Source organism: Coturnix japonica, chromosome 6, assembly GCF_001577835.2.
Source record: "Coturnix japonica isolate 7356 chromosome 6, Coturnix japonica 2.1, whole genome shotgun sequence".
In the NCBI taxonomy this organism is placed as follows: Eukaryota; Metazoa; Chordata; class Aves; order Galliformes; family Phasianidae; genus Coturnix; species Coturnix japonica.
The window spans coordinates 14,423,977-14,445,245 of record NC_029521.1 but is presented as its reverse complement, the minus strand read 5'-3'; the positions used below and the strand labels follow the sequence as shown (position 1 = coordinate 14,445,245).

The 21,269-nt window shown below is 44.1% G+C and overlaps 1 protein-coding gene across 5 annotated transcripts in view; it reads right to left on the bottom strand.

Annotated features, from left to right (window-relative positions):
- Positions 1 to 1,268: 1,268 nt before the first annotated feature.
- GBF1 (golgi brefeldin A resistant guanine nucleotide exchange factor 1) overlaps positions 1,269 to 21,269 on the bottom strand; it is a 90,394-nt gene continuing 70,393 nt past the window's right edge. For 2 of the 5 annotated variants that reach the window (XM_032445431.1, XM_015866763.1), the window contains 23 exons: positions 18,570 to 18,772; positions 18,011 to 18,134; positions 17,598 to 17,723; positions 16,924 to 17,006; positions 15,413 to 15,649; positions 14,355 to 14,448; positions 12,619 to 12,795; positions 12,053 to 12,117; positions 11,809 to 11,932; positions 11,177 to 11,248; positions 10,400 to 10,494; positions 9,782 to 9,935; positions 9,331 to 9,553; positions 7,579 to 7,742; positions 7,100 to 7,346; positions 6,555 to 6,742; positions 5,542 to 5,692; positions 5,044 to 5,174; positions 4,653 to 4,754; positions 4,000 to 4,113; positions 3,590 to 3,767; positions 3,252 to 3,389; positions 1,269 to 2,895 (listed from right to left, as the gene is read on the bottom strand). In XM_032445431.1, coding sequence (XP_032301322.1) covers positions 2,609 to 2,895; positions 3,252 to 3,389; positions 3,590 to 3,767; positions 4,000 to 4,113; positions 4,653 to 4,754; positions 5,044 to 5,174; positions 5,542 to 5,692; positions 6,555 to 6,742; positions 7,100 to 7,346; positions 7,579 to 7,742; positions 9,331 to 9,553; positions 9,782 to 9,935; positions 10,400 to 10,494; positions 11,177 to 11,248; positions 11,809 to 11,932; positions 12,053 to 12,117; positions 12,619 to 12,795; positions 14,355 to 14,448; positions 15,413 to 15,649; positions 16,924 to 17,006; positions 17,598 to 17,723; positions 18,011 to 18,134; positions 18,570 to 18,772 — 3,477 coding nt within the window. In that variant the 3' untranslated portion in view covers positions 1,269 to 2,608. Of the gene's footprint in view, positions 2,896 to 3,251; positions 3,390 to 3,589; positions 3,768 to 3,999; positions 4,114 to 4,652; positions 4,755 to 5,043; positions 5,175 to 5,541; positions 5,693 to 6,542; positions 6,743 to 7,099; positions 7,347 to 7,578; positions 7,743 to 9,330; positions 9,554 to 9,781; positions 9,936 to 10,399; positions 10,495 to 11,176; positions 11,249 to 11,808; positions 11,933 to 12,052; positions 12,118 to 12,618; positions 12,796 to 14,354; positions 14,449 to 15,412; positions 15,650 to 16,923; positions 17,007 to 17,597; positions 17,724 to 18,010; positions 18,135 to 18,569; positions 18,773 to 21,269 lie in introns of all 5 variants that reach the window. The other 3 variants (XM_015866755.2, XM_015866757.2, XM_032445432.1) reach the window with 2 other exon arrangements.

Below are 21,269 nucleotides of genomic sequence, written 5' to 3'. Positions count from 1 at the left end.
ATCCTCTGGAACAACCGTGAGTCAGACCCATAAAAATGAGAGAGGAGTCCAAGACTGGAGAAGTGTTTGCTGGGACAAACCCCAGGGCCAGCGCCAGGACCTCCCCTCCTCCCCGGCCACACGCTGTCCTGGGGCTTCGGTCACAGAGGGTTCATACGGCCCGGTCAGTACAATGGTCTGAAGCACACACTACCTGCCAGCTCACTCCTCCTTCCAGCTCACACTAACACAAGCAATTTCTCTGCTGGTTTCTTACTGTAACACATGAAACTTCCTTATCACACAATCCAAACAACACTGAGATGAATCTGTTTTTCTCTGTCCATTCCTATCTGCCGTTTAGAGAAGACCGTCTAAAGCATAATTTTGTCTTTCTATCCCACATTCTTTACATTCCAGTCCCATTTCCTGCAGTTTCCCTCTGCTTTTACTTTGCGCCGCAATTGTCTGAATGGAGATGTAGCGGTGATCCAAGCGCAAAGCGGGTTTGCAAAACAGTCTGAAACACAGCGTCTCCAAAACAACCACCTTCAGGCAGCAGGAAGCGCTGGGCTCTGCCACGACACCGCAGCACAACGAGCAGTCCAAGGGCTGGCCAAGCGTCCAGGGATCAGAGGGCAGCAGTGCTCACACAAAGGCACTTTAGAATTGAGTAATGGTTTACAAAGAGTTAATCATCGAAAGGTTTCAGCGGGCAGCTTAGAAAAACAGAGCTGTAAATAGAAGTCAAGGCTTGGAAGTACAGGACAGAGAGGTTATAGAAGCACCATGGGCAGGCTGTGCAAAAATTCAAACACATGAAGGAAAATATCTGAAGGCAGGAAGGACCGTGGTTTTGGAAGCAGAGGAGGGTGAAGAAGGTGAAATGAATGAAAATATCTCAGAAATGGTGGAAGGGGGAAAAGAACCAGCATTTATGAACGGGACTTTCCTATCTTGCTCGTCACACTTCCATTACGCAATATTTAGCCCATGAGATTTAAACAAATTCCAACTTCTTAAAACTTGTTATCAGGCCTGTAAGAGTCTTCTGGAATCCTCTGAGAACAGAAGGCGCTGATGCCTTGCACAGCTCTAAAGGCACCGTGTGGATCTTGCTACAGCACAAAGCAGAAAGCACCACAAGGGAAGTATCCGTGGCTGCCCACATCCATGCAAGGGATCCCAGGGAGTCCAGGATCTCCCAGTACCCTTGATAATTCAGCTCTACTCTTCTCAAAGTTCTGGGCCACCAAATTACAACAGAAAAGGTTTGCAACACTACAGCACTCATTTACAGGATGTATTTATTACACTGTAAAAAGTCCATTGGATTTGTAAGCCATTTACCCCATATGTACACTGGCTGTACTCCCACCCCAACCTCGGGTTTCTCTCAGTACAGCATACACTGGGTTGGAGTTGACGCCTGTGTCCCTCCCAGTCACCAGTGGGATTTCTGAGATTGGTATTACTGAGAATTTAGCCAACTAATGCAGAGAGGAGGAAGAACTGAGATGCAGTGCTTGCCAGGCAGCCAGCTCTGCTCTGGACATGAAGGGATGGAAGAGCACGACATCCTTTCTGCAAGACAGAAGCACAGGAATGACAATTATCAGCTGCAGGAGAACCCAGGTGGAAAAGGAGGTGGGCTCCCAACAACCACAAGATGCATAAGGGTGCAATCTTTGCAGAAGCTTCCAAAAGAAAGCTGCTCCTCAGCACAGCAGACTCGCTGGGCATCTGCCGGCAGGAGCCACTGATCCCAGCATCTTCTCTAGCTGAAGAGGAGGGGACAACCCTGGGCCAACAAAACAAGTGGTGGACAATGCAGCACCGCTGTGCAACCCAAGGGGAGCAGCTCCCCAAGTGCTGCTAGATAGATGGCCATGGTGCTCTGCTCTGACATTACAGGGCTCTTCATTTCCTCCTTATCCGATTAACTAGGCAGAACCTCCTGAATTTGCTCTGTCCAGACGGCCTTTACATAGGAGGAGAGGAGGAAAGCAGCACTGTGCCTGCCAGGCTTCCCTGCTCCCTAACTGGTCAGGGAATTATTGCAATCTGTGTTGCAGAAGAAAAGCATGTGGCTACAGCATACAAGAAGCCCTGCATAGCAAGCTGGAAACTACACTGTGAGCAATCCTCTAGACAAGATTTTCAACCTGCTGAGCCCAGGCATACCCACAGCCCAAATAAAGCAGTGTGGCCAGAAGCAGGGGCAGAAAAGCTAGGGAACAGCTGTGGAATTGTCCAGGGATCGAACTGAACAATCTGAGAGGCAGTCCTATACTGTTGCCCCTCTCTGGTGTTAAATCAAGGCGTTTTCCCTTTTCACCAGATGACACAGTGGCAGCTTGGTCCCAGGCTGCTGGGTGTAGGTGTTGCCTGGTCCCTGAGATAGTGAAGGCAGGAAGGAGACTGGTCAGTGGAACTGGATACCAAGAAGGCAGCAGTCAGGAATTTCTAGGCAGTTGCCGCTAGAAAGGAACAAATGTGATGTGCTGCAGCTGCCCTTCTGTGCAGATTAACATCATCTTCTAAAATAAACACGCTCGCTATCAGAGAACATTTGGCCAGCATCCTCTGCCAGAGCCTCCTCAGCAGACAGTTCTCAGATACCTTTGAGCTAATTGACTTCAGAGGTTGTCATGGGGTCAGTGGGCCGTGGAGCAGCCAAGAGGGGAACAGGAGAGGTGGCTTCAATTAGAGCTGGGTTGAGGATGATTGGCAGAGTCATAGGTGGCACCCCAACCTGCAGGGGAGAGGCAAGAGGCTGCAGAATAAGCGGTGGCTGTGCTGTTGTAGGAGGTATGTCTGTAACGGTGCTTGTCTTTGTTGGCGCTGATGCTGTGAAAGAAGGAGAGGAAGAGTTGCTGACGGTGGGGGATGCAGGTGCAGAAGCTCTCTCAGACTCTGGAAGAAAGAAGAGATAAAAATACATCTTTATATAGGCCCGGGCAAAGTCAACTTCAGCCTTAAGTTAATCTAGACTAAGGATCAGCTTCAGGGACCTTTTCAAACTCTTTTTTATCCCCCCAGACTTTCCATTCCCACATGCCTTCATAAGGGGCTTTGAGGAGCAGGTGTCAATCACAGCATTCTGCCTTAGCCCCTATCCGCAGTAATCTCAGCACAAAGACCATAACCAAACCATCTGGAAGCAAAACGTGTTCCACAACACAGAACAGTTGGTCAAAGCAAAGGAAAGTGGATCTATGCTTTTCACATTCTGGGAAGATGCTTCCAGAAAGAAGAAAATGGGGACTTACCACTAGCACTTAGTTCAGAGGGCTTCTCTGATGGTGCTGGGTGGGTGGCTGGTCTCACATCCCCCACAGGAGAAGGGGGCAGGGCAGATGCTATTGACTTCTGAGGATGCTGCTCCATTGATACGCTGGGGACAGGATCTAGAAAAACAAACAAACAGTGAGACACTACACCACTTTACTCTCTTTTTGCCCACCCTCAGTTTTTCCTCTTGATGCCAAGCTCTCATATCCTCCTGAATGTATCATCAGTAACATCCAGGCACTATGGCAGCTGGGTACAGCAAGGTGCAATCAGGAGACCCAGACCTGTTTTTTTAACATTTCTCATTCCCTTGTACCTTGGATGACTGTTTGTTTGAAGAGCTCATCTCGCAGCCTAGGTAAGAAGCAGTCAATGCGCTCCCAGGTGATCTCCCAAAGATCAGAGTATCCTGTCCGTGAGTCTGCACTGTGGAATATCCCAGCCGTGTCCATTACAAGCAGCATATTCTTCAGAGACTCTGGGATGGCCTCCAGCTGTAATCAGAGGCACTCCTTAGCACAGAGAGATGGGACACACAGCAATGAACAAAGGCTCAAAAAAAGCTCACGGGCTGCACTGAAAACAGAGGCTAAAGGGACACACTGTGGAACAAATGGGTTTGCAAGAGTTAAATTAAAAAAAATAATAATCAAACAGCAAATAAAGCATAAAGGGTTAAATTCATGAGTGATTGTTCAAAGCGCTGCAGCACTTTCAGCACCTTACCAGTAAGTCACTGGAGCCAGCATGCATGTATTTGTCCATGAAGTCAAGGATTGTCAGCCACAAGGCAGCAAAAGTGGTCAGTGAGAGCAGCGGGGAGAGATGCTGTAGGAACACCTGGAAAAGAGCACAACCATTGTCAACCAGTAGTATCAAGGCTGCTGTTCATGGCTTGGCAAGCCAGTCTCACAAATCTGAAATGACCCCTCCCTGTGGCACGCTAGAAGGCCAGAGGATGCCAGAGGAATCCATTCTTCTAAGCTGCTTACACAGAAGAGTGAATCTTGTCTCTCTTGTCTGAGGTCACTTAAATTTTAATCAGCATCTCCTCCAGTCCTTCAGGCCCAGGCTTGTGACATGCATCACTTCACCTCTAGTATAAACTGTCTTTAATTAATGTTGAATGATTTACTTCTCTTCACTGTTTGTAAGCACCTTCCTGACAACTTTTCTGAACCCAAGGTCACAGAGACAGCTCTGGAAAGAGGGCACATCCCAGCAGCAGGTGGTGTTGGAAAGGCTCAGCACTGAAGATAGTCATACTAGCAAACTGACACCTCACCAAATCAGAGATGTTGAGAAGCAAACAATGCTGTCCTCTTGATGCAACTGTTCTCTGCTGAGCTTTCAGACAGTGGAAGCTCTCCAACACTCACCTTGGAGAGCAGAGTTGAGGCTCTCATCCTAGTTTCTTCCATTCCACCAACATCAGCTGGGCTGATGTTCTCAAGGAGCTTTGTTAGCAGAGGGAACAGCACCTGTTGGATTGATATTTCTTTGTGAAAATCTCACCCAGTCTTTTTCATATAACCACCTTAAAAGAAGAAGCTGGCTTTTGGAACTCATTTCTAGACAAGGAGAATGAGGGAATCAGTGAGAAATGGAACATGTGGATTGATTTCCAAGAGGTTCTTTCAGTAGCCTTCACAGGAGCAAAGTAGGGAGATGCCTGTGTATTACTACAAGACAGTATTATGCCTCCTACAAAGAGCTTTGCTCTTCATGACTGCTGTAATACCTGCATGCCAAGCCCAACCAGGAGGTTACCTTATTGAAGCATGACTCCCACTCTAGGGCATCTAGGGCCTGCAGGTCATGTACGAGGAGGGCCCGCTGCAAGTAGGTGAGTGCCTGCATCCGTACCTGGCGTCGGGCATCACAGCATAGCCAGGCAATACCTGCAAAAAAGGGGTTCAGTGCAGAGCCCACAGAGAAGGTGTCACACTCCCACTCACCTAGCCTAGGTACAGAAAGGTAATGAAGACCAAACACACTGAGGAGAAGGAACAAAATAAGAAGCATCATACCTGTTCTAGATCACAGACTGGGAATCTACCATCACATCCAGAAAGTAAGCTGGTAGCTAAGTCACACTAAAGATACCTTTCTGGATCCGACCCCATGTTGTTTTCCCATTTACACAGCAGACCCTAAAAACCTCTGCCTGCTACCTGCAGTTAGCCCTTGGCTCCTCCATTTTCCTGAGGGCTGATGTTGTATTGAAAGTCTCCCTGCTCACTTCTCATCCCAAGGGGATGACTTTACCTTGTAGTAAAGGACACCAGCAGTTTGACCACAGTGTTCGGGAATCTGCTTCGATTTTCCTCCCTGAAGTCTCTAGATGGCGTTGCTCCTCTGCCCAGGAGCTGTAGATGGAAGCTGCTCGTGTGTGCAAGGTGTGCATGAGATCCAGGAGCTGCAAGTCAAGCATCACATTAAGTAACACAATTCTTGAAACAAACCTTGTCTTGGCTCCTCCCCAAACCAAGGCTAAGAGGATCCCAGCTGCTATGAGATAGTTTCAGGCCATTATCTGTGCAATCCCTAAGTGTTCAAGTACTGGGCATCCTCCACAAGATTACTCTCAGTCAGCAGCCATACAAATTCCCTCATTGAGGGAGTGGCATTCCAAAGTTCCCAGGAGAAAGAATGGAGCCTTGGCCTGCACTGAGTATTTGCAATACACAGCACATTACCCTGCCTGGATTAAGGAGAACAACAGAGACTCAGCTATGCTGCCCAGGGACAAATGCCTCCTTGCAACTTACTTAGTTTTTTAAAGCAGCATGAAACATGCAAAAACTCTCCAGTGGCACATGACAGCATCCAAACAACTCTACTACCGAACTGTGGCCCAACAGACTAGTGCTAAGTCAGAGTGCCTATGTCTTCTCATCTTTGAAAGCCAAGACAGAGAAAAATAACTCCTGCATCCCTGTCCTCTGTACTTGAAAACCCTGTGTCCCAGCCCACCAGGTTCTCCTCTCTCCATAAGCTCACATGCTCTGTCAGACTCCACCAATCCCACATGAACCTCAAGTCTCCAAACTCCCTTGACCCACATTCATTGTATCTTCTCAGTGACTAACTCTTCTAGCTTTTATCTCTCACTGCAGAACCACACACTGATACCAGCCCTAACCTTCACCACTCAGTGGTCACTAGCCCAAGGATACAACCTCCCCCCATACCATGAAGAATCCTGTGACTTCCTAGCAAGGTCCCAAGTGTGGGAAAGGAGAGGAGGAAATCCTTGCTATACTTACGTCCTGACTAACCTGTAAAGACACAGTGTGGTAGCTGGCAGGGATGCTCTCATCCTCATCCTCATCACTGTGTGCGTGGGCTTGGTGCTGGCTCAAGACCCGTGATCGCCGTGTGGAGCTCTCCTTTGGCTTTTTTTTTAACCGACTGGATTTACTATCATGTCTGTGGCTCTTCCCCCTTTTCTCCTGGGACTTAGAGCCTAGAAAGGTAAAGGCAGCAATATACAATATGCACACTCCATCACAAAATGCTTTCAGTCTTTCAACACATGCAGCAGCCACTTTCTGACATCTCAGTGGAGGGTTCTACTCGTGTTAAGAGATATCCAGTGCCCTTCAGGAACAGTCTTCTGCATCAACAGGAAGCCAACACTTGCTGATGCTGCTACCTCCACATTAGGTACAGGCCTCTTGTGTTACAGTGACAGGGACTTTTCTCATAGAAGAATATTATCTGAGTGCTGGGGACTCATTCCCCAACAATACTTCACACATCCCTTCATGCTGCCGGGCACTCTCAAGCCTGATCCCAGCTGTCAAATCAAAGGTCATCTTACCTCCATTCAAGCTCGCCTCCACAAAAATGCGGATGGTTTTGACACAGAGCTCAAAGTTCTCAGGTGTCACGTGGGCAGCATCTCGCACAATGAAGGACAAGGACTCTACACACTTCATGAGAGACTTTGTGTCATGTGGGCCCAAATCCAGCCCCACAGTCAGGCTGTACTGGTTGACAAGAGGAGACGGCCCCAGCCTGTTGAGCCCAGCACTGGGTTTAGAGGTGTCGATGTCATCTTTCCCCACCTGCAGGGCACAGCAAGAGGGTAGCAGGAGTGAGTAGTGTAATGAACTGCATGGCATGCATGTGCTGAAAGAACATTTCTTCTGAAACAATCTCCCTTTCTTCCACATTTTCCTCCTAGCTTTCTGCTCTCCATCTGCATCTTCTCCACAGTCTTATTCTTTATCTCCCTACCACACCCTCTTCCAAAAATTAGGATAAGTTTTTGGCATCAGAAGCCCCTTGGTTACTCACCACTAGCCAGCCACTGTTCATCATATCCACATCTGTCACTGAGCGGTGCATCTTGCCTGGCTTCCCATGGTCTGTATATACCTCTGAATCAGACGTGTAGCCACGGTCTAGGCTCATGTCACTTGGATGATAGGAGGAGGAGACCTCACTGTCTGACTGAGCACCTTCGAGACAAAAGGCATAAGTTTTAGAGAGTCAACTTGGAAGAGCAGCTATGAATATGGGAGAAGCAATCCAGATCAGCATTAGCTAAGAACCACCGGTGGGTCCTGGAAGAATCTGAGCCAGGCCTTTTACTCCTGGAAAAGGAAGAACAACTGTAACTGAAGTGTGCACAGGAGATAGCAGGAAACACAGACCTTGGCATTTATTCCTGGTATGTACATTTGTTTTTACCCTTCAGAAGGAAGGGAATTTCTATCCTTTGCTAAGTCACTTATCAACTGACCATGGATTTAAAAGTGCAAATTCCAACAACTTGATCCCAGGGGAAGAATCACACGTACCACATGTTTTAGAACCGCTGGAGGTGCCAGTTTCAGCCAAGGCAACTCTAAAGCACAACACAGAATGACAGGACTTGTGTGGCCTTTGAGGTCCCTCACACAACTCCACACTAATGCTGGTGAAGTGTTTCTCATTCACAGCAGTCTACTTCAGCATGTTCCATATCCACCTGATCTATCTTCCCTGAACTTCAAGATTACCTCGTATTTCATGTGTCCCAAGCTCAGAAATCCTCGCAAGGACTAAATTTAAGGTACCATGATAAAGTTATTTTAAACAAAAACTGTGGGCTTTTCCCCCATCATTCAACGTTATCTAGAAATCCACCAGCATCTAGAGTTGACGTGAACACAGCGCACCAAACATTTTCAGAAGGAGGTAAAGAGAAATAATGTTTTGACCTGCAGGATGCCATAGTCAAGTAGATTGTCCAAGCAGCTAAGACAGGAGCAGTAAAAAAAGAACTGGAAGAAAATAATCTAGTATTTGCTTCAGAAGGCAAAGGCCACAAGTTGTACAGCATACAGCATCAGGACCTAGCAAAAAAAGTCCTAGAAAAGCAGAGAGGAGAACAGCCTTTTAGGAAAGTCCTTTTTTTATCTCATTTTATTTTTTTGCTGTGGAAGTCTGAAGATGTCAGCCTCAAACATACTGCCAGCTGGCTACAGCAGAAGAGGAACAGTTTGCTGGAAAGACTGTCTACTAACACATCAAGAGAAGTGGGAATCAGTGGGTTGGTCTTACAGGAATCGCTCAGGCACTCTGAACACAAACTGATCTGGAAATAGAAGTTTAAAGAACTGTTCCCTTTACCAAATCCTTAAAAAGAGGACATAAAGGAGCCAGTCCCCTAAAAGAGGAAACAGCTGGGTTTACATTACACACCTGGATGAGAGATTAAGGCTATATTACCCATGGCACTAAACTACAACCCCCGCAATATACTCCATGGGGCAGTGCAAAGACCTACAGCTGCTGTAACTGGTATCAGTTTTCCTCCTCACTGCTCCTCTGGGGATGAGCACCTGGACTGCTGCTCAGAGTATGAAGAGGTGGCAGAGTAGAGCCAGGGACAGACCATGGGGTAGGAGTGAACAGCAGGTGCTGGTCTTTAATCTTGATAATGTAGTTTAATATCAGCTTTGTTTTCTTGCAGTCCCCTCTGCTAATTGAAAAGATTGAGGAAGCAGCTGCTTATCTGGCAGGCGGGCATCAGATTTCCTAGCAAAAGCTGACCTATCTTACCTGTGTCGTTATCTGCCCTTGCTGTAACCTGCAGGGCTGCAGGTGGCTTTACTCCAGACCCAATACACTCCAAGAGGGTGAAGAGCGTGTACCAGTCATCCCCAGAATGAATGTTGGCAGCATTGGTCTTCAGCAGTTCATGGAGGCCATAGGCAACCTCATGGCTAACTCTGGACAACACATTTGGCTTCATCATGAGCAGGATACGTAGTGAGAGGAGAACCTAGCCACAGAAAGAGACAGCAAGAATAATAGATTCTATTATATACGCTCCCTTCTCCAGCAAAGTCCTCCTTCCTTACTATGGGCTACTTACAACTGCTGCTTGTTGTTACCTGCAGCACACACAGGCTAAATGTGGGTCAATCCCACAGTAATTCTTTTCTATGTTGCCAGATGTAGCAAAAAAAAAACCACAACACAGCAACATTCTTCCAAATAAAACCCTTACCTGAGCACTGATTTCTTCCCGACGAAGGAGCCGAATCGCCAGCCTCAGCAGCCCCACCACTGCCCTCTCCACTAAAAAGCAGAACTCCATCGCATTGACACAGAGGTGATAGAGGTGGTCTCGGACAGTCTGCCAGACACAGGTGACACGGTCCCTAGCCACAGCAAGGAGAAAAGGGTAGGATGAAAGGAGATGAGACAAGCAGGATCCAGCTACATCCCCCCATCCTTGAACACTCCATACAACCTCACAACCTGGTATTTCATAACTTCAAAGAAAAACTCCAGCAGAGAGATATAAGAACAGACACATAGAAACAACAAAACTGTCAAGATCCTTACTTATTTAATCACTCGCAAATCAACCAGGTGGGTGAATTCTCCCTCCAGTATTTAGTTTATATTCTCCAGATCGCATGATATCAAAGCAATAATTCATGGGTGAATAGTCCCTATGTTTGCATATGCTAGAACAGAATTGCTAAGCCCTGAAATTATAGCCACGTGCTGCTTCAGCTGGCAAACCAAGCACATAAGGAGCTCATTCCCTAGACCCAGTCAGCAGCTGCAGTAAAGCAGAGACATTTACAGCGAATATAAATGTATTTCAAGGTCATACCTATTTTCTAGTACAATCCTTAGAAGCATCTCCAAGCAGAAGGCAGCATCCTCTTCATCATATGTCTCCTCATCAGGAGTCACAGAGATTAGAGCCTAGAAAAGACAAGAAATGTTTGTGACTTGCAGCTCCTCAAAACAGGGGACCAGCGAGGAACAATTGAATGCTCTTAGTCTGGGCAAAGAGGCACTCGAGTGTCTGGGGATGTTGTGCATAGTCCATCAAAAACACATCGGAGGTCAGGAGCCAAGCTAAGTATATGGAAGATTATATATACACGTGAATATATATTTTCTTTTTTTTAAAGAAAAATGTAATTCAAACTTAAAGAATGATAAACTCTGAAGAAGTCTCAGATAGGGAGGATTTCTGGCAGCCAGCAGCTTCTTATTAAGCATATTTGAAGCAACAAAAAGACAGACCCAGAAGTGATTACCCACAAGCCATCAACTTACATATAAAGGGAGACAACATAAGAGGAGTAAGAGCAAAATCTTTCTCCAGAACTGAGATGGCACACGAAACTTTCAAACAGTTTCTGCTGCCAAAAGACTTTTACAATGTTTTTCACAATTTACTGTCTTTGTCTGCTTCTAAATGGCTGCCTGCACAGAAGTTACACGTAACAGACAAACTGATGCCTGGTTTCAAATCCTGAATAGGCTCAAGACATCATCTGAGAACAGAGGAGCTAGGTGAGTATACAAAACATACGCATGATCACTCAGCAGACTTGTCCCATCACCCATCCAGTCCCTTGCCCAGTATCTTTCTCACCTTCATCAGCTCCTGGAGAGATTCAAGTTGGAGGAATTTACTTTCTGTGATCAACTTCTCAGGATCACATTGCTGGAAAAGACAGAGAAGAGAATGATATATCTGGGGGATGGGGAAGGCATACAAACAGGTCCCCCACAAAGCACCACATGCTGCTGCAGTAGGTATTGAGAGTAGCTTCAACAGTTACCTAGAGGAAAATGCCTGAAAGCTAGTTCAATCCTTTAACATCAGTTATCCTCTAACAGCACTAGAAGGATTTTATCAGGGAGCTCTTTGCCCTTTTAAGAGGAACATCTGTCCATAGACTGCTTTGTCGTAGAAAAGATTAGTCATTTGAGAGTTTATAAATTCATGCTTAATTATAGCATAGTGGTGCCAAGGGCAGATCCCAGTTTCTTGTGCAGAATTGCCTCTACTTTTAAGTGTTACTACGTTTGCACATCATATCCTATAAGACCCTATAAGCTGGCAAAGCAGATTCACTCTTCTTTTCTTTATTACGTTTCCCAGGTCCTCGGGGAGCCTTGGAAACTGCCTAGAAACATGCATATTTATGCTTCTGTTACCTGCTAACCATATACTACTGTCACCACAAACAAAAGCAGGCTCTTTCACAGCCTGTATTTTACCTTTATGCACTCTAGAGCTGCTCGCTTTGCTTCCTGTGTCTCCGTAGATGGTCCTCTCATACCTGATTGCTCTGTCCCACTAAGGGTGAGCCAACTAACAAAACTCAGCACTGTAGATTCACCACTGCAAATCAGAAGACATCAGCATCAGTAAGAAAACAGTCAAAGAAGAAAAAGAAAAGGTACACTTTTCTCCAGGACTGAGGAGCATCAAAAGTCTACCTGAGCTACCTGCACCACTCACCGGTTAGATGGTGTCTCCTCACGCTGCAGATAGATTTTACCATTGGGATCCACAAAGTCTTCAACCTGGAAGACAGACCAGAATGAGTATATATTCAGTTGTCTACTTCTCTGTAGCCTGGTTTTATCCCTACAAGACTTCACACTTAAAGAGGAAATACCATACCCAAGCACCTGCCCACAGCCAACCAAACCCAGCTCTTCACCCTTTACCCATGGAGTCACACCTTTCCACCATCTGGCAATACTAGTACCATACTCTAATACCTCATGCACACCTCTCTTCTGCACAATATTAAAAATGTGTTCAAATAAAATGAATGGTGGAATTTCTCAAATACAACAAGAACTAAAATGAGAAAGAAAAAAAAAGAAATGCTGTGAAACAAGCTGATCCTGCGTGTTACTTGAACATCACATTTCTTGAAGGCTTTCTAGATCAGAATTCACTTTACCAAATCCAGGCCTTCTTTGCAAGGGAGCTCCCCACCACTCTGAACTGATTCTATGAAAAGCCAGCTTCCCACTCCCCAAGTCTTTAGCTGCCCGTGAGCTGGCTGTGATTACCTCTACCATGGCCTTGGGCAGCAGTTCTGCTCGGAAAAGCTGCAGGAGGGCCTCCATGATGTTTTTCCAGCCCTCCCGCAGAATGTCACCATGGCGATGGGCCAAGTGAAACACAGTCTTTGCTGCAATATGGGCCTTGGGATTACTTCCAAAAACCGTCGGCAGGTTCTCAATGGACTAAAGGAAAGAAAAGAGGCAGCAGTCAGCAAGAGCTGTTTCTTTCCCAACAGAAATCATGGCAGACTGATCAGAATTGACTACAGAAAAGGCAGCAATTCTTTGTACAGTGTTGTGGGCAACTAACTCAGCTCATATTTGTTTGACACAGAAACAAAAATAAGGTGGTTCTCCAGAGCACGCTGAATCACTGAGACACTTAGACATAAGCTCTCCACTACAGAACACTTTGAAAGTGCTCACTGCAAACTTACTAATAACACTAACTTCTTGTGCTATGGGAACTCACTCCAGAATTGAAGCTTTAAAAATGGTATCAATGCTCCTCCAGCTGCAACCATTACTGCTGGACATGGAAACTATGGCCAAAATCATTCAGGACATGCAAAGGTGCTCTGAACACCATATCAGGTATCTGGGGATACCTGATCACCAGGCTGATCTAGCTTGGGAAGTGGCTAGCAGCTATGCGACACTTCAGTGTTCTTCTCCCGCTTTCTAACAGTTCCTCTTTGTTTTGTCTCCTCAGGCCCTGAAGATATCCATCCCTTCTCCCCTTCCACCAGACTGTCTCTCAAAATACTTGTTCAGTTGTCATATCCCTCTGTTGTCTTCAAGCCCTTCAGGAATTTAGGGCATCAGAAAGTAATTGCTGTATCTGGAATCTAGCCAAAGATAAGAACTTGCAGCTCTGTTCAAATCCAGAATTCCTTGACCCTACGTCATCAGCAAAAGGCAGAGTTGCTTAATTTTCACAGACCTAAGACTGCTCCATATTCCAGTCTCACAACTAGATGGGATGCAGCTGGCAATAGCTGGTGCCCCTGAGGGCTTAGTCTAGTTGCTTCTACTGTGTAAATCTGTGTCAAGTGGTTGTTTCACAGCAGAAATTCCTTTGCTTGTGTTATCTGCTGGTAGTCTCAAAATGTGGTATGCCTGGAGAAGATCGAGTGTTTCATCTTTACTGTAGTGCGATGTACAGGAAGAGGAAATCAAAAGCAACTGCACTGCTTGACTGTTGAGGGCTTTGCTTTTTGATTTTTTTTGTCTTTTAACAGTCGAGCTGGTGCTTTCATTGCTAACAATGCAGGATGTGAGCAATATAAAAAACATCCAGTTCAGACAACCCTATTTTTCTCTACATTTTTGGAACAGCCAAACTCCATTAACTGGACTTACTTGCAGGACTGTTCTCTTTCTGCTATTGCTTAGAAAGATTTCAAAAATCATCTGTTTAGGCCATTCTACATCCATACTTTCACTCTAGAGATCTTGTTCCAGCTCACTGGGACTCCTCACTTGGGAGTATGGATGACATGGGATCTAAGTTTCCTCATATGAAATAGGTAGAATAAGCACTTTTATACAAACTGCTACTTGTGAATAAGTAGGAAATACCTCAAAGTTTTTCACTGCGTTCACCAGAAAACTCAGAGCAGGGGCTGATAATTATCTACAGATACTAGTGTAACTAAAATAAACCAACTATACCACTTAACAAAAGAAGAGAGCTCCAACATACTAAAAAACATGCTTCTTTCCCCTCCTTGCAAACTTACCTCGCTGCTGAGGGCTGTAAACTTGCAGAGAGAAATTATGAGATTGTCAAACACATCACTGAGGCCATAGTGAGCAGAAATCATTGCACATTTCCTAGGGGAAGAAGAACGTAGAAAACACTGTAATAACTTGGTACAGAGAGGTCTCTGTACAAGACAGCAAATCAGATTGCCTCTTTGTTGACATTTTAGACCTTCCTCTCTATCCACTTGTAACAAACGCACATGCATAAAGTCTATTATCCATCATGTAATCAAAATCATCCTTCAGTCTTGGACCGCTGATATTTGTCTGTGAAGATGCCAGGATCACTTCCAAGAATAAAGTCCAAACAGACAAACTACCTGCAGCTGAGCCAACATGCCAAATTTCACGTCTTGACATAAGCAGTAGTTGACATTAAACCTTCAACTAACTGCTGTTTTCAAGAGATCATGGCTACAGTAGCATATTAACAGAGCTTTAAAACTACACTTAAGGCATGGCTTGGTCTGCATTCAACCACAAACAGAAGTTTTTCCAATACAGCATCTCAAAGATGGCAACATTAAGTATTGTCCAGAGACAGTAAAGAACTAAAAAAAAAAGAAACAGACAAAACCCACAAATGAACAACCTCTATCCCATCCAGCCGCAGCAATGGCCTCATATACATAATTTCATGAAGGGTTTTCTTGATATCCTGGGACATCACTATGCAAGGTACGAGTAGTATTTTCCTTTACTTCTACACAGTGCAGCTGTGTCAGCAAGTCTTTTATATGCAACTATGCTGGAATTTAAAAATACATATCCCAAAGCACTCAAACTTACTGCAACACACCAGTCAAACCAAGTGGCCAGTGGCACTAAGAAAGGCCAAGATGAGGTGAAACAACACAAACAAAAGAACTAAACTATGGGATTGTAGGCCACAATTTAGAAATAATAATAATAAAAATAAAAGCTCTTCAACTGCTAGGAAAGATAACAGCTGGTATTCACTGTGATCTCTTTAGCAGACTGATGCGATAATAACCAAACTAACATTTTTGGGTTTCACAAACGTAAGACTTACCTGAAACCAGAGATAGCCTTCTGGATGATTGTTTCTTCTAAGCTCTTGTCAAAAACATAAGAAAGTGCTGCAATGGTTGGCCCCCAGGTCATGGTGAAGAGATCATGGTCGTAGCTTCCAGGGGGCACATGGAGAAATATTCCCTCATCAGTGGCACCACGGTGCAGCAGGACATTCCAAATATAGTTTTCTTTCACCAGGCCCGTCTGCTCCTCTGGCATCACTATCTCATCATTTCTACAAAAGAGGAAGGCAGAAAGGTTGAATTTCTCATTCTGAGCCAAACATAACATTTACACAGTACCTTTCATTACATGGTCCCAAAGTTAATTGATATCTACTCTGGAGTGATTTTGCCAGTTCCTACAACATTCTCTTTTCCAATGCCTGCTTGCTTCCTTTGCTCCTCTCCAATACTTCAGATATAAGGTGCAATGGCTCTCAGGAACTCCTGGTCACTACAGTGTTAAGAATAGTATGAAAGAAGCAGCTACCACTGATTTAGGCATTGATCACAATGAAAAAGCTGAAATATTTGGTGGAGGGCAGACAGAGAGAAAACAGACTGGAACAGAGTCATGATCTCACTGAAAAATATGACAATATTGTCAGGATACTACTATAGCAACATTAACAACACTCTCAGGAAGAAGAAGTCAATCAAAACCAGAACTCTATTTGAAAGATTAAGAATTTCTAGATAGTTGATACAGGCAGCGTCCCCACCTTCCTGGAGAAGGCTTAAAAGAGAGGCTCAACATAAGTACACTGTCCTGCTTCCAGCATAAGTCATTGCCTGCAACTTCAGATTGAAACCAGCTGAAAGTCAAGAGTTATATCCTGTCTCCTCAGAGACATAATCCTCTCAGTTTCAAATTTGCAGTGTCTGGATTTAGTGACAGAGTAGATTTCTGAGTTATTACTAAAGCTCCCCCCTCAGAGCTAGTCCGTGCCCAAAAAGGCTTCAGCCACCAGGAATTCTCCTCAAACACTGTTCAGAATGCCAAGAGCTTCAGGGATGGCACAAGAGACTGAGTGCACAGAGCAGCCTCCTATGAAAAGCTGAAAAGCTTTTGAAATGAAATATGCAACTAAGACCCAGACAGTTATGTCATGGCAACAGTGCTGTCCTGGGGATGAGCTGCTATCTCTGGCACTGCATAAAAAGTTCTGAAGAAATCTAAAGTCCCGGCCTGGAGGACCGAGGCTTCTTAGTTTAAGCATTGCTCATGTATTGCTCTTACTCAGCCATTATTATGCATGTTGGTAGAAGTTGTGTATTTTTTAACATTAGCTTAAGCTCTGTGGATTAAAATACCATGGCGAGAATCCAAAGATACAAATCCATTCCAGTCACTGTGACAGGCTTGTTACTTCAGTCCCACAAAGAGCTGAAAGGTGGTTTGAAACAAACATGATCAGTGAGCCTCTCTGTGGTTACTGAAGATTTCACGGACCAAATAACTCAAGTTTTCTTTTTGCATACAAGGAGATGTCAGGTTGATTCTTACTTGATGGCATGGTACATGTCTTCCAGCATATCTTGTTCAAAGTCCTTGCCTCCATTCACACCCTTCAGGTTTTTCCGGAACTCCTGGGGAAAATAAATAAATACATAAATAAACACCAATGTAACTCTCCTAGTATCTCCAGCTTGAACTGCCTGGCTTCATTCAGTACTCCACTTGCTTTCTACGGGACCAGAAGGAGACTTTCCTGCATTCTTCAAGATGCATCCTCAAAGTTCAAAGACAAAATGCTATTCTTAGCAGCATGGCAGTGCACAGCAGCTCCTGCCTCTACTCACACTGAAAGAACTGAGATAACAGAACACATGCTTAGCTGAAGCTGGACATCAGTGACAGGTCTGTATTGCACACTGACAGTCACAAGACTCAAACTCTCTCAAAGCCCTGACTGTCGAGCTGTTGAAAAGCAGTTCAGTGATCTTCTCATTCTTACCCTGTCTTAGGATACCATTTGTTCAGACACAGAAGCCTCTTGACTAATTTGCCAATCTGTCTTGCTAAGCACAATACTTCTTAAGACTGTCCCCTACCTCCAGCCCTCCTCTCCAATCATACTCAACAAGGAATATAAACAAACAAACAAAAAAATGAGAATGCCAGATATTTCACGGCTAACAAAACAAGAGAAGACAGGTGCCTACACTGCTAACACCCACCTCCAGAGTCATTGGGACATTCTGCTTGCGGACATTATGGTTGTGCTGGTCAGTGTTCAGCATAATAACTGCATAGGCCAGGGCAAAGCAGGCATCACTATTAGCAAATGGTGATCCATTTGATTTCTGAAAGGAAAATACAGGCACAAGTCAGTTCTATCCACAGTACTAAATAATCTCTGGGATAAACTGAAAAAAAAAATAAAAATAAAAATAAAATAAAAAAATCAGGCTATGGTTCTGGTTTCCAAAAAACAAAACAGAAATCTATGTGCATCTGTTATCTCCTACAAAATAACAGCTACTATCTGCAGCATACAGTAAGCTTATATAGGCAGTCTGATTTGTCATGTGCATCAGGGCAAATGCACAAGAAACACAGTGTTTGAGCTTTCTGCCCACCAAGTACACACCCTCCAATGTTCCGTGAAGGCTTCCAACAGTCTCTGGATTACAGGTGCCTCTCCCGGTAATCGGAAGGCTTCTAAATAAAGTCGCAAAGCTTCATCCAGTCTTAAACCTTGGAAGCTGAAAGTCCTGCAACAAGAATGAAATGCAGTGAGAAAATGAAATGGGACAGTAAAAACAGGATAAACTTCCTGACTACAGTCTTGTTTGATTCAACATCAGAATGCCAGATTTCACTGAAAATAGATAGTAAAGGAAAATGAAAAACAAAGAATACCACGAGCAGGCAAAATTTAGCAAAGAACCACCAATAATCATAGAAATTCTTAATTACTTTAGTAGTCTTTGCAAAGAATGGCCCTACTGAAAACAACCTGGGTGTCATAAGTATCTCAGGTGGTAGCCACATGCAAGAGACGTACAGAATTAAGGCATGCTGGTACACAGAGAACCAAGCGATATAGATCCCATGCCTCCAGGAACTACTGTTGTACCACATTTTAACTTATCACCAAATTCAACTTTCACCCCGTCATGAATAAAGAGATACATAAAGATACTCACCCAACAAAGCTTTCCAGTAAATCTATGTTCTTACGATCACTCACAAACTCCCCAATCATCTTCTTGTCCAGGCGAGGATTTTCCCGTAGCCATTTGGCCACTTCATTATTATTGATGGGAGTGGCAAGAAGGTTCTTCTCCTGCAGGAACTGTATGCCTTTCTTTGGCTTTTGGTTGAACTGCTCTGTGCCAGTTATCAGGAGCTGAAGACAATATTCTGACAATTACAGTCTTGAAATGCATTTCTTACTTTAGATTGTTCTTAGCATTTTAATCAAAAGCATTAAGTAGAAAATAAGATTAACCTTAGCATGATCAAGTTTATCATAACGTGTAAGTGAGTGGGAAAGGTTAACCAAAGCCAGAAGATTTGTATTCATCACAAGAATTCATCATCAAGTCATACTGAACAGACTGAGTATGAAAAGCTTTCACTGAGCAATTCACTCTGCTCCTCCAAATGCCTTTATGTACTCCAGTACATAAACAGTGCAGAGAAAGGTCTCTGAGGAACAGCAAACACGTGGGCAAGATCAGCTCTATCCAGTTACAGGGGAAGCACTAGACCATGCCCTTGTCTATCCCCCCTGGCTCCAGGCTCTCACATTCTGTCTCACTGCATGACACATAACAAAGGTCCTCAGCTTTTAGTCAATGCAAGAAAGAAATGCCACAAAAGCCTAAGCACTTGATAACATTCTGCATGCGAGACGTGCTTTCAAGAACCGTGTTGATACTTTAGCATGGCAAGGCTAGCTGGAGCCTGGAAAAAAATGAGTACATTTTTAGTTCTGAAGGGAACAAACTGGACAGTACCACAGTCGGTGTAATTGAACACTGGACTGAGAAAGGGTTAACCAAATTTTCTTTTGGTGTTCAGCAAAACCAAAAGCACAAACAACCATTTGAACTTTACTAAGGCACTAGAATAAATGTCAGTTCCATGTTAGCTCCAATCACGAACAAACTGAGAGTGATGACCTAGTGAACTAAACTCATGACCATCATGATTACTAGCTCCCCTGGGTTCTCAATAACTGAGAAGCCACCAGTTTTCTGTTTCCTGCCCGACTGTGAGCATGCCTGTGCGAACATCTTCAAATTGCAGTGAAACACATAGCTACTAGCAGCATAGACAGCACAAGAAACACAGTGAGAGTGTAATATAATAATAACCATGTACTGTCCCATCATGTCAGGTCTGAAGGGAGCACTAACTAACACTAGGAGCATTTCTGTTCAGTAATAAATCCTGTAGAGCAAGCCCCCAGGGTATTCTATTGCTATAAAGAACATAACAGAACTTGTTTTAAGACCATCTGAAAGGAGATCAAACTGCTGGATATTTGCACTGCGTTTATAATCATGTGAGTCCTACAGCTTCTGGTCACTGCCTTTGGAAAAAGAAAGAAGAAACTACTCCATCCAATACATTATGTGTTTTCTGCTTTTATTTAGCTTTCTCAACCTTCCAGCTGAGGTAATTTTATTTATTTATTTGTTTAGTTTGTTAGATAAAGGAAGCAGAACAAGCTAGTGCCATCTCAGCATCAACATTTCTTAAGCTTTGTGTGTTCTTAAGTTTCGTGTTCCCTGTTTACACACTTATGATGAAATAAGATCCATTTAGATCCTACCAGATTTAGGGTCAGAAAAGGATTATTCTTGGGCAAACTAAGAGAGATTTGTGTTCGTATTTCTGCATTCTGCTGTAATGTCCCGCACTTTTTCAAGAAACTCCTAGAATTTTCTTGAGGAAACACCCTATTGCAGGGATCAGCCACTGGCAATGCACTTAATTTCTGCTAGCCTTGTTTACCGCTGTAGTGAAGCTGGAATCTCATTAGAAGTTTTCAGTTAGAAGAGTGGAGTGGTATCCCTCAACAACTGACTTTCACACAAAATTCATCACCAAGGCTGCCTTGAAAGCTAGACTTAAAGCAATATGACAGGTTACAACTGAAACAGTAAATGAAATTAGCTGATGTCAAAACTCAGCAGTTCCTCTGAAGATTCTGCTGACAAGCATCTTCCCCCAAGGGCTCCAGAAGTCATTTAGAATTATCCCACAACAGCACTGCATTGTAGGTAAAGAACTAAGATCCTCAATGCTGCAGAAAACTTTCTAGAGAGAAACCAATGACTTAAAATACATTCATATCTGGAGGCTCACAGAGTGGATCATGAAGTAGATTTGTATGCCATTAGCAAGAGATCTGTTGTGATTTCTCCAGTATTTTTGTTAAAATAAATTTGAGAGAATACAATCATCTCTGGTCAGAGATGTACAGAGTTTTGACTGTAACTTGGATTAATGAAGTGAATGATTAATGAAAAATGTTAGACACAAAGAGCAGCTTTGCCACAATCAAGACAACACTTCCAATCATTTTAATGATAAAGCAAATATAAGACTAAAGAGAATAGTAAGCTAGCTAGCGCTACTGCTACTGGCCTCTCAATGTACTCCCCACTGTTTAACAAGAGCAGGCAATGTGCCCTTTTGGATGGAATTTGCTGATCAACCCCATACAATGAAAACTAGACTCAGGAACTTTCCTATCCAGAATTCAAGAGGACCTGCCTTACACACTGTGACAAGAATTTTTTCCTAAATTCCTTTTAACTCAGCACAACTAAGTAACAAGAAGATAATAATCATCGTTGTCTCTGCAGTACAGTGGAATTTTCAGTAAGTTA